Source organism: Rana temporaria, chromosome 7 (assembly GCF_905171775.1).
Source record: "Rana temporaria chromosome 7, aRanTem1.1, whole genome shotgun sequence".
Classification (NCBI taxonomy): Eukaryota; Metazoa; Chordata; class Amphibia; order Anura; family Ranidae; genus Rana; species Rana temporaria.
This window is the reverse complement of record NC_053495.1, coordinates 132,049,716-132,061,930: the sequence shown is the minus strand read 5'-3', so window position 1 is coordinate 132,061,930 and position 12,215 is coordinate 132,049,716. Positions and strand designations below refer to the sequence as shown.

General features: G+C 41.1%; 1 protein-coding gene across 1 annotated transcript in view; it reads left to right on the top strand.

Moving 5' to 3' along the window:
• Positions 1-12,215, top strand: part of DPYD (dihydropyrimidine dehydrogenase) — a 1,498,502-nt gene that overhangs the window by 688,536 nt on the left and 797,751 nt on the right. Inside the window, exon 10 of the mRNA XM_040359980.1 lies at positions 1,901-2,070. Coding sequence (XP_040215914.1) covers positions 1,901-2,070 — 170 coding nt within the window. The remainder of the gene's footprint in view (positions 1-1,900; positions 2,071-12,215) is intronic.

Sequence of the window (12,215 nt, the reverse complement as noted above, 5' to 3'; positions counted from 1 at the left end):
ATGTTTGGATAAGGTCTGGTATGGATTTGGGGGGAACTCCACACCATTTTTTTTTTAAATTGTGGAGTTGAGTTCCCCTTAAAATCCATACCAGGCCCAAAGGGCCTAGTATGGACTGGGTGGGGAGGGACACACATCGTCTTTTTCCTTAATTCTTTTATCTATATTGCCGGGAGCCAGCAATACTTTATAGCCGCACTCAAGTTTAAGTGTCAGAATGCCAGATTTTTGTGACTCAAAGCGGTACAATTGTTTTGCATATAAATTTGGCGTTTTATATTATAGGCCTGTAATTCTTAGTAGTAACACACTTAAATCTGTCCAAACAAGAGTTTAGTAGACATCTCGGGTATGATAAATTTTCAAACACAAAATCATAAATTATAATATAATAAATAACTATAAATAATTATAAAAAATAATATCATTATAATAAATTGAATGTTCCCACGATTCACTATTGCGCAATTCTGCAAGTGTTCTAATTTACTATTGCTGTTTTCTATCTGCTCTAAAACCACTTTTGACATAAAGGGACACTTTTTGGTTGCTATGGACATGGATCTCAAGTTTCCAGGCGAAAAGAACAGTATGTATAATATAAAAGTACATGCAGGGCATTGGACAAAGCAATAGAGACAAAAGGGATGTGAAATAATTTCATACAGTAATGTAATCTGTAAGATTACAGTGTACTGTGTGTGTTATGAATGTAGTACTTTTTGAATTTACTGCCAGACTCTGCCCCCGTGCACCGCAACGCTCGCAGGGAATGGATCCTGGCACAAAGAGGCATCAGGTGGACGACACAGTGGGGGGACATCGCAGGGTTCTGGGGACAAGGTAAGTATATTGCACCAGGATTCTGCAATGCAATCCCGAGTGTGGCTCGGGGTTACTGCTAATTTAACCCCGAGCCACACTCAGAAAAACTACCAGGAAGGTTAAATTACATTTTTTTTCCTGTAGAAAAACACAGATGCACCACTTTACAGGCACAATATTTAAAGGATGATTTTGTTTTTATCGTTTCACTCTAAGCATTATTAAAATCACTGCTGCTGAAATAAAAACTGAACAATTTGCATTGATTCCCCAATACACATTGATTGCCCAATACACTTTTTTATGGCAATAACTTGCATATAAGCCTTTTAACACTTTTAATTTTCCATGTTCCGGTCCCATAGACTTTAATAGGGTTTGCATGTTTGCTAGAACTTTGTCTGTTTGTGTGTTCTGGTGCGAACCAAACCGGGTGGTGTTCGGACCATCCCTAATAATCGGCTTAAGCACTTCCTTGACTTACTTTGTGGCTATAGAAAGGACCATATGAGCCCGATTCTTGTACTAATCTCATAAAAAATTACATCTATACAAATTTGCAAACCTCTAGTAATAGTCATTTATCACAAACCCTAAGATACAGTTCTTCCCTTAGTGTGTTATTTTATTGCAATTTGTTTCTTTCATGTATTTTTTTAACAATGCACAAATGCAGAATTGTATTACATAAAGATATATTCTTCCGTATAGCACAGTGGGGGAAAAAGGTGAAAATTGATTTAAATCGGACATCATATACTCTTTTATCTGGTACAGGGACATCAGAAAGCTTATTTTAACCATAATGCTGGAATTTCTAATCCCCTGAGAGTAAAAGCAGACAAAATGCAGTTCCTGTAAGTGTACTGACTATGAAATTAGGCATGTGAGTACATCTACGGCTATGGGAATAGAACTGTCTTTCAGTGGAGCAGAATAATGTGATAGTGACACTCTGTGCTTGGGAACTGCAAGATGCAATTTTACACTGCTTTAAGTACATGTATCTGTTGAGTTGACATGCAAAATGGTTTCTCTACTTGAAAATGTCTTCCCTCCCATTTTCATTATTCAGGTATGTGTGCCTGTCACTCTCCACTGCCGTCCATAAAGGGAGCTGTTATCGTGCTTGGAGCCGGAGACACTGCTTTTGACTGTGCAACTTCAGCATTGCGATGTGGTGCTCGCAGAGTCTTTGTAGTGTTCAGAAAAGGATTTAGTAACATTCGCGCTGTTCCTGAAGAGGTAAATATAGTAGAGCATGTAACAAGCGGAATATGAACTTCAAATTAAACTCAAAAGACCTTTATTTCAAAGTTCAAAAAATGTTCAAAGTGATGTAGTTCATAGTAATCAATCTGAAATTGTCCTCTTTTTGACTGCTTACCCTATGTTGACCAAAGTTTAATTTTGACTGAATTAAGTGTGTGACTGAATACTGTTACAGTGTCATTAAATAGAATTAAATGTCTTAAGATTTTGTAGACCAAAACTACTCTCCTCATACATGGGAATCAAAATAAGGACTGTGCAGAACAGCACATCTATTTTGCTTAGTGTTTATACAGTATATTGCCTAATATTTGTAAGCAATGCAGCAGATTTGAACTCTTCTGTTGCTGCCACAAATTCATACCTTGTACTTTATACCTTGTATTTTGTGACTTTAATCGTTTTAAATATTTTTGAAAAATCTCCTTTCGTGTTGTTAGTGCTGTATGTCTGCTGGACATCTCTTTTCCCAAATTCTTGCATGGTTTGCAGATTCTCCTCTGCTGTTTACTTTCAATTTCTAAGGACTACAAATCCCATGGTATATTACTACTTACAAAACCGTGATTCCTGTACTGATTACACCTCCTAAAACTCCTCCTCTATGGCGCTCTATAGTTCAGACGGCAGGCTCTTTGAATTCTGTGACACAGCAGTGCCTACACACAGGGCATAGTAAGTACTTGCCTCAGAATTTCAAGAAAGTAAAATGTGTGGGAATCTTCACTAAGTAAGTTAATAAACTTCAAGATCTTTCAAATTACTAGAAGTAGGCTAAAAATATTAAGCTTTGGCCAAAGATTAATTTTATTAATGCTTTTGTTTCTAATGAGTTTTCTTGAGAAAGAGTTTTACAAGAATAAATTATAAAGCCTCGTACACATGATCGGATATCTGATGGAATCTAATCCGATGGATTTTTTCGTCGGATATCCGATGAAGCTGACTTTCATCAGTCTTACCTACACACAATCAGTCAAAAATCCAACCGTGCCAAAACGCGGTGACGTAAAACACTACGACTTGATTCTGAGCATGCGTGGATTTTTCTCCGATGGACTTCCACACAGACAATCATTTTTTTCTATAGTTTTTTTTTATCCATAGGAAAAATGTAAAACATGTTCTATTTTTTTACACCAATGGAAAAAAGACCAATGGGGCCCATACACCATCGGTTTGTCCAATGAAAACAGTCCATCGGTTTGTTTTCAACGGACAAGCCTGATCGTGTGTACAGGGTTTAAATCACAATATAGAATAACATTGGGGTAATGCCAAGCTGTACATCTCCACATAATTACAAAGTAAGAAATATGGAACCACTTATGGTAAAGGAAATCTGGACTGACCAGAGTCTATGGCAGCGGTAAGCCTAACCACATGCACAAGGATAACTAAAATCTTACCACTGTGGTACATTGCAAATTAAACAAACCTTTGGTCAAGATAAGTATTTTATCCAACAGTAAGCTGTCTATGCACAATGCAGTCTTCTCAGCTAAGTCCCAACAGAAGACATTTATCATTGGCCAAATACACTGACTTATGCACAGTCATAAAGCCTGATTTCAGACCTCCACCCCTTGGATATAAATTACTTTTGCAATTTAATAAGGTTTTAAACTAAGAATTTACTGCATATCTGTAATAGCCTGGATGATTTGTAGCACTTTGGGAGGTATAAAGTATCTATTCCTGGGTCTACATTTCTCCTGGTAGCCAGACCACATTATTAGCCTCAGTTGTCCACTGGCTTTTATATACGGTATATAAGCTGACTGATGTTCAGGACTCTTTGCTGTGGTAGACTGCTGCTGTGTGAAAGGTTGAGTGCTGATAAAACCATAAAAAGTACAAGTATTGGCATTAGTGGGAGGGGGGCTAAGTTTTCTTAAACAAATAAACACTTTGTTTTATGTTAGACTTTCTGTACAAAGTTGTTCTGCATTGAAAATTGTGTTTGTTTGCTGTTCTACCGAAAAACCTGCTCTGATGGTTCCTATCCATGTATCATGCATGGTTTAAGTTCCCTTAACCACTTGCCTAGTGGGCAATTTTACCCAGTTCTTGCCCAGGCCAATTTTCAGCTTTCAGCACTGTCACAGTTTGAATGGCAATTGTGCGGTCATGCAACACTGTACCCAAACTAAATTTTTATAGTTTTTTCACACAACTAGAGCTTTATTTTGCGGGTTTTAATCACCACTGGGTTTAACATTTTTTGCTAAATAAACAAATACTGGAAAAAAAATACTTTTTCATAGTTTGCTAAAAATAATTACAAACAGGTAATTTTTATTGAAAAAGAGGACACAATTGGGACTTTAAATAAAGTGCGTCACTACTAGTGGATAAAGGTATCATATTTTGAATCAAATAAGGATTCATGCATGCAAAAAAAGAAAATATCTTTATAAAAGTATTTTTATTAAATAGCCTTTATAGTAATTTTTCTCCTTCGCTGATGTGCACTGATGAGGCAATACTAATGGGTATTGATGAGGACTGATAGACTGCACAGATGGGCACTGATGAGGTGGCACTGGCATGCACTGATGGGGAGGCATTGATTAGGTGGCAGTGATGGGCACTGATAAGGACCCCTGATAGGCAACACTGATAGGTGACCCTGATGAGGAGGAACTGATGGGCAAAGATTGGCAGCACTGGTGGACACTGTTGGGACTGCACTGATAATCAGGACACTTGTAATCAATGCCTTGATTATCAGTGTACAAGTAGCCAGTTATTGTCACTCTCCTCCTCTCCTCACGCTGACAGCGTGAGGAAAGGAGTGCCGATAATCGGCTTCTGTCTACATCCGTGGACAGCTTTAAATGGACACAGCTGATTATGTGGTAAAGAGCCGCTGATTGGTTCTTTACCACAATCTGTGATAAGAGGTGCCCTGAGGACACTGTGATCACATAGTGCACTGCCCACATCCTGCAGCGGGTGCAATTACAGGATATTGTCATATGATGACCTCCCAGAACTAGTGCCTGTACTCTTGGCAAGTGGTTAAACCAATTATGCACTTGATTTACTGATTAATTTACTTCTCTGCAAAATTCAGATAGAGATATTGAGCTCTGTGAGCAGGTGTAGCCACCCTGCCCTAAGCAGTTGTGTCTATTTCAGTTTAGCGGTTCTAAGCTGGTCAGTTTAGCTACTTTTACAGTTCAGCTTTCTTAGGATTTTTCTATGCTCTGCATACTATATGATTCTGATTGCTGCCAGTAGGTGTCACTGGTGCCTCTGGCAATAGTGTGAGAGGCTGCACTAATCAGAGCCATAAATATTTATTTCTTCCTGCCGGACCCGCTGACTGGCCCCCCCGCTGGCCAATCGGCATGGCCACAGATCTGACATACACCTATGGCGAGTCACACAGCCGAGCCAACCTGTCGCAGTATAACTTCAGCGGCTGGTTGTCAAGTAGTTAAAGTGTTAATAAACCCAGTAATCTGAAAATAGTTTAACCCCCCCCCCCGGCGCAGTACCCACAGCTTCTAAATCTTCTTTTTACATTAATGCCACTATATACCTTTTTGGCTGATCTCTATACCACAGCCACGTGATAAACTGCAGGGTCTGCCCAAGTGCTGAGTGTTCAGGTAGGAGGAGATTTCCAATATATCCAGTGTCTTTGTGCTGGTATGGGAGGAGGATCATTCATTAATCAAGATATAACATCCCACCCACTGTGTTCTTTTTTAGTTACTGAGCATGGAGGAGGAGGGAGGGACTGGGCTGTCATTTAGGATCTGTATACACATCAAAATGTGTGATGTCAATATCATGTGACCTGAAAAGCTCATCTCAACAAAAAAATATTCTCTCCAGCAAAAGAGACGACACTGGGCATGTGCAGCTTTACTACGCTGACTGTGTCTTATCTAGCCTTGCCAAGAGAGACCCTGCAGAAGGGGGGAGGATTTGTGCATAAAGAATCAAAGTGCCTCTTTACAAAATGCAAATTAACCTTTCAAGTTTTACAGTGAGTATAACAAGCATGCTATTCTGCATATACAAAAAGATTTTACGGTTGTGGGTTTAGTAACACTTTAAAGACAATTGTTTAATCACCTGGGTGTCATGAGGTTAATCAGCTGCCTCTATAAATTCCGGAGGTTTCTTAAATCAAACAGGCTGTTGAAGGAAGCCTGGCTTGCTTCTGAAACACGTTCCTGTTGGCTCTCATGGCAGATAAACTGACAGCTCCTCACTACACTCCACTGGAGATACTGTACATACTTTAGATGGATATCCGAGCACCAAATGGACCATCCTGGCTATACAGGGCAGCTTGACACCAGCTCCCTCTGGATGGATCTCAGGCTGATCTTGCTCCCTCAATACAGATTGCCTTTTTCCTATAACAGACAAAAACCATAGCTCCCGGTTCACACTTGGACTTCCTATCCACTGTGAACTGTCATCATCCCCCACCACACCCACTTGTGAGTGTCATTGCTGTTTATATTGATTTTTATCTTTTAATAAATTGTGCTACACGATGCCTGCTTGGCTTTTTTTCCATTTCCTCTTACATTTCAGATTGTGGATTCCCAGCCCACTTCAAAAGGCAGCCTTGCAAGCATCTATGGTGTTAGCCTTTCTCATTATTATTGCCATTTATCCTATACCTCCGGGAATAAGAATTTTGTATTTATTTTTTGGCTTTTTATTTTAATCAGTTGCTTAATTATATCCTATGGCCATGGGATTAGCACAGCGATAGTGCTGTAGTGTATTGTGTTTTGTGTTTCTACATCCATATGTGTGCCATGTTTGCCTGCACAAAATGAACAGGTATTCCATGCATCTGCATGCAGGCTGTCCCATTCATGACAATTGGGACGCTGCTCCCAACTTGACATCTGTGTAGGTGCTGGTGCATGAAGGTGTGGGTCCCCAAACTCACATTGTCTGTATTAAGGGACCCACACAGATGTAAATTTGGGAGCAGTAACTGTGTACATGCAGCCACTACACACCAATCAACATGAAACGAGCTGCTTGCATGTGGCTGCATGGAACATCTGTGCATCCTGGGTATGCAAAACATGGCTCTCACACAGGTGTATGCCTGTGTGAAATAGGTCTTAGGCCGCGTACACACGATCGTTCCATCCGATGACAACGGTTAACCGATGAAGCTGACTGATGGTCTGATGTGCCTACACACCATCAGTTAAAAAAACTATTGTGTCAGAATGCAGTGACGTAAAACACAACGACGTGCAGAAAAAAACAAAGTTCAATGCTTCCAAGCTAGCGTCGACTTGATTCTGAGCATACGCGGGTTTTTAACCGATGCTTTTGCATACTAACCATCGGTTTTGACCTATCGGTTATCAGTCCATCGGTTAAATTTTAAAGCAAGTTCTAAATTTTTTGACCGAAGGTTAACTGAGCGATGGGGCCCACACACGATCGGTTTGGACCGATAAAAATGGATCTTCAGTCCGTTTTCATCGGTTTTAACCGATCGTGTGTACGCGGCCTAAGACTTTATTTACATCTAGTTAGTGTGGTGCCAATTATTTTAAATGTCAAACTAATGCAACTGTGCTGTGGTACACTGCAATGCATTGTAAGGAATTACTGTGGGTTGTGGTATACTGTGTAGGAACAAGGGTGCAGGTACATTTTTTTGTCTATTCCAGAGTATTGTCAGCTTGTGCAAATTAATATGCTGCCCTAATAAAATGCATGTTTATGCCAGACATAACACTCATGCCTCATTGTCCTCATTAATACCCTCTAGGAAACGGAAAATGCCTAGTTATTGCTCTTTGGTGCTCAAAATCAGGAGCACCACTTGCTATTGTTCATTGTTGGCCTCATGCTAGATGTAAATAGTGCAATCCCCCCCCCCCCCGAGCTATCCTCTTTGATCACCTTAGGGTGAATAACTCTACACCATGTTCACTATATGGACCACTTATGTATTTATACATGTTGATCATATCCCCTCTTAATCTCCTCCTCTCAATAGAGAATAAAGTCAGTTCAGCTAATCTTTCCTCATAGCTGAGCTCCTCCATGCCTCTTAAAAGTTTGGCTGCTCTTCTCTCACTTTCTCTAGTTCCCTAATATTCTTTTTGTGAACTGGTGCCCAAAACTGAACTGTGTATTCCAGATGAGATCTTACTAATTTGTGCAGGGGCAAAATGATAGCTCTCAGCAGTCCATAGCTCTTTTAATACAAGAAAGTATTTTGCTTGCTTCGGAAACCACTGCTTGGCATTGCATGCTATAATAAATTTTATGATCTACCAGAACAGACAGATCCTTCTCCATCATTGATTCTACCAGTTGTACTCCCCCTAGTATGTATGATGCATGCATATGTTTAGCCTCCAAGTACATCATTTTACATTTATCAACAATAAACCTCATCTGCCACACAGTTGCTCAATTAAAGAGTGCATTGAGGTTGGCTTGTAAGTAGGAGACACCCTGTAAGTATGTTATTCTACTGCATCACTTATTGTCATCTGCAAATACCGTGGGTGTTTGCCATCTGGTCCAGGTAGGGATGGGCAAATGGTTTGGCCCGAGCATAACTTTGGAAAGCCAAATTTTTCAGGACATTCGAACGTTTGTTTGCCCCCCCCCCCCCCCCCCGAACCGACCACAATGCATTTTGGCAATGAACAGTGCATTGCAGGCCCTGATTGGCTGAAGCAGTGAAAGCTTCAGCCAATCAGGGCACAGAGCACTGTCAGAGTCATGATTGGACACTGTCATCATGATTTTATCCAATTATGGCTCATTCCCGCCCCACGGTATAAAAGTATTCTTGCAATTGCAGCCATTATTATTGTGATTTTGGCTTGGAGACGGATAGAATAGGTCAGTGTAGAATATTAGCTTAGTGTCAGTCTAGGAATAGTGTCAGTGTAGTGAGGAAGACCCTCATTCAGCTTTGCATAGTGTGCAGCTAGAGTAGGGACAGCACAGATAGTTTCATTGTAGTGTAGTGAGACCGTGTCATTTATACATACATTAGTGTAGAGTAGGGACAGCTCAGATAGTTTCAGTGTAGTGTAGTGAGACTGTGTCAGTAATCTTGACATAAGTGTATAGCTAGAGTAGGGACAGTTCATATAGCGGCAGTGTAGTGACGGTGGAACACCGTCTCTTTGATTGCGTTACTGCCAGTTTAATGCCATTTACTTCAATGTGCATTACTGACAGTTTAACGCCATATCGTTTTGCGTGTGTTACTGCCAGTTTAACACCATATAGGTTTGCGTGCGTTACTGCCAGTTTTACACCACATAGTTTTGTGTGTGTTACTGCCAGTTTAACGCCATATAGTTCTATGCGTCACTGTATGTTTGGTGCATTATATTGCAGTATATTATATTGTATCTGGGGAGTGTGTCTGCATAGTGTGAGTACTCAAATTAAAGGGCACCAAACACCTTTTTACATTGATTAAAGTGCATCTACATACAGATTTCAACTTCTCCTTTACATTTGCTTATAAGCACCGCCCCCTCCCTCCCTCCCAATAATGTTCCCTTGGCACTGTTGGGGGCCAGCAACAAAAGTGTCCGCAGGCAAAGGTGGACATGGTGGTGGTCAGTCCTCACACAGGGCATCATTTCCTTTGTTGCTGTTGAGTTTGCCCATGCTATCCAGCCATAGCATGCATAGGAGGTGGTGTACTGGCTTACTAAACCTTCCTCACCCTTTTCATCCACTTTCACACAAGTAGACACAAGTGTGCAGTCCCCTGCAGTTGCCAGAGTGGATAAACCTGCCTCCTTGTCCACCTCTATTCCTGCCATAGCCCTAAAATCAGCCATTGAGAAGTCAGCTGAGTTATTTGACCACAACGTCAGCCACTTGCTCCTGGATGATGCCCAGCCATTACTGGATTCAGATGCTGGTTCTGAGGTTAAGGATGACAGGAACATGAGCCTAGAGACAGGGAGGAACACTGGTAGACAAATTGGCATTCATGTTCTCCAAGCCGCAGCGTATTGCTAAGTTGTCTCTAGTGGTAATGATGAAGATGCAGGAGATGCAGATGATGATGATGATGATGATGATGATGATGATGTCGCTGATGTGACTTGGGTGCCAGATAGAGCAGAGGAGGAAACTGAAGGTGAGGCGGCACAACCCCAAGGAGGTCAACATCAAGAAAGAGTAGAGAGCAGCCACCCTATTCCATCACATTCTGCAGCATTATCTCCCAGCCCACTGCCCACAGCTCAACTGTCTGGACCTTTTTCAGCACATCTGCAGCAGATTGCACTGTTGCTATCTGCAAACTGTGTCACAGGCACATCAAACGTGGCAAAAACACAAACCACTTGGGTACCACATGCCTAACAAGGCATTTAACGTCCAACCTCTTAGCCCGTTGGCAAGAGAACCTAAAAACCACACAAATGGGGCACAAATCTGTCCCTCCTCCTTTTTACCCACTTCAGTCTGCCCCTGTGATACAGAGTCATTACCTTTCAACAGCCTTCACTGACAGGGATGATGGTATAACACAGGGTGTCCAAGGTCCTAGCAGCTCATCTGCCAGAAGCACACCACCAGCTGTACACTGTAGCCGGCAAATTTATCTACCCCATTTTCTGTAGTGGAAAATAAAAATACAGTCCCTGCCACCCCACATGCCCAGCGCTTGAATTCTTGAATGCTTGAATTCTTCCAGAAATTAAAGAGACATTTAAGGGTACAAGAGTAGTGTAATATTTGCTATGGACTGTGATCAACGATGTTGCTACTCCCAGCAGCAAGTAAATTTAAATCCAAGATAAGTGGGTGTTGACTTCAACAGATCCATCTCTGACCATGGGTTGCAGTATGTCTTTGAAGAAAATGAGCCATATTCCTGCATCCTTTTTTTGCTATGGTAATCTCAACAAGACCAACATTGCAAGGTTCCTTCCTTTGTCTAAACTCCAAAGGAACATAACATGTTGATGAGTGATGCCTTAAAGGAAACTTGTAGTGAGAAAACTATAAAGGCTGCCACTGCTAAGGGCCAGTCCACTCCGCCTGCATGCTAAACACATCAGTTTTGTGGCCCACACTGAGGAGAGGCATAATGTGCATTTTAGTGTATCATACTATTTACTTTTTTAACTTTATTCAAAGTGCACAAAGTAACACTTCATTTGTGTCCCTGCAAAGTAGCATGGTGCTTGTGCTGCTGTGTGGTGCCTACCTGTGCACTGTGGTAAAATTTGTCATGTATGTTACTGCATGCTTTTACCGTTTCTCTGTTCACATGTGTTCTTTAAGAAAAAAACTATAGTGGTGATAGTAATATAATATTATGGTGGTACAATATAATGAGATGCACATGTCTATAATGATTTGCATGTGTGTACTGGTCCTGGAGGATCTCTGTCTACTGTGCCTAAAAATAATGAAAGTCAATGTAAATATACCCAGGGTGATTTACATTGACTTTCATTATTTTTACTCTACTTCTGTTAGTACAGTATATCCAGATTGCAAATGTAGTTTTCTAGACCTCATACTAACAACTTCCACTTGCATAGTCTTTCTACTTTCCTGTAACAGAAGTTGCGCAGTAGGTCTACTGTCTAAATATGACCGGACAGTACAGTAGTGTGATCAAACCGCTTACAGAACTCTGTATTATAACACACCTGGTCAGACATATCTCTTCATCTTCTTGGCACTACAAGTATGCATGAGGACACTTGTATTTAGGGATGTGATCAATACTCTCCATAGCATAGAGTGCAGGAGTGGGAGTGTGAAAAAAAAAATATTTATGGTATTTTACAAATTAAAATGATTTACAGATCAAAATATATGGTGAGAGAGGAGCAGGGCTGGACTGGGACAGAAATTTGGTCCTGGAATTCATCCAAACTGGCCCACCTTGACAGGTCTCTCCCATGGCGGCTGGACAACTACCGCCACCCCCCCCCCCGGCCACCCACGCCCCCTCTCCCCCTCCACTAGCCACTAGTCGTTCTACTTTATTAGAGTAGAACGGCTGGTACTGGTACTCTTATAGGCAGTACCAGTGGGGAAGCTAGACATTATTTCAGTTTGGTGCCCCCCCTTATGGGACAAGATTAGGCAGAAGTGAGAAA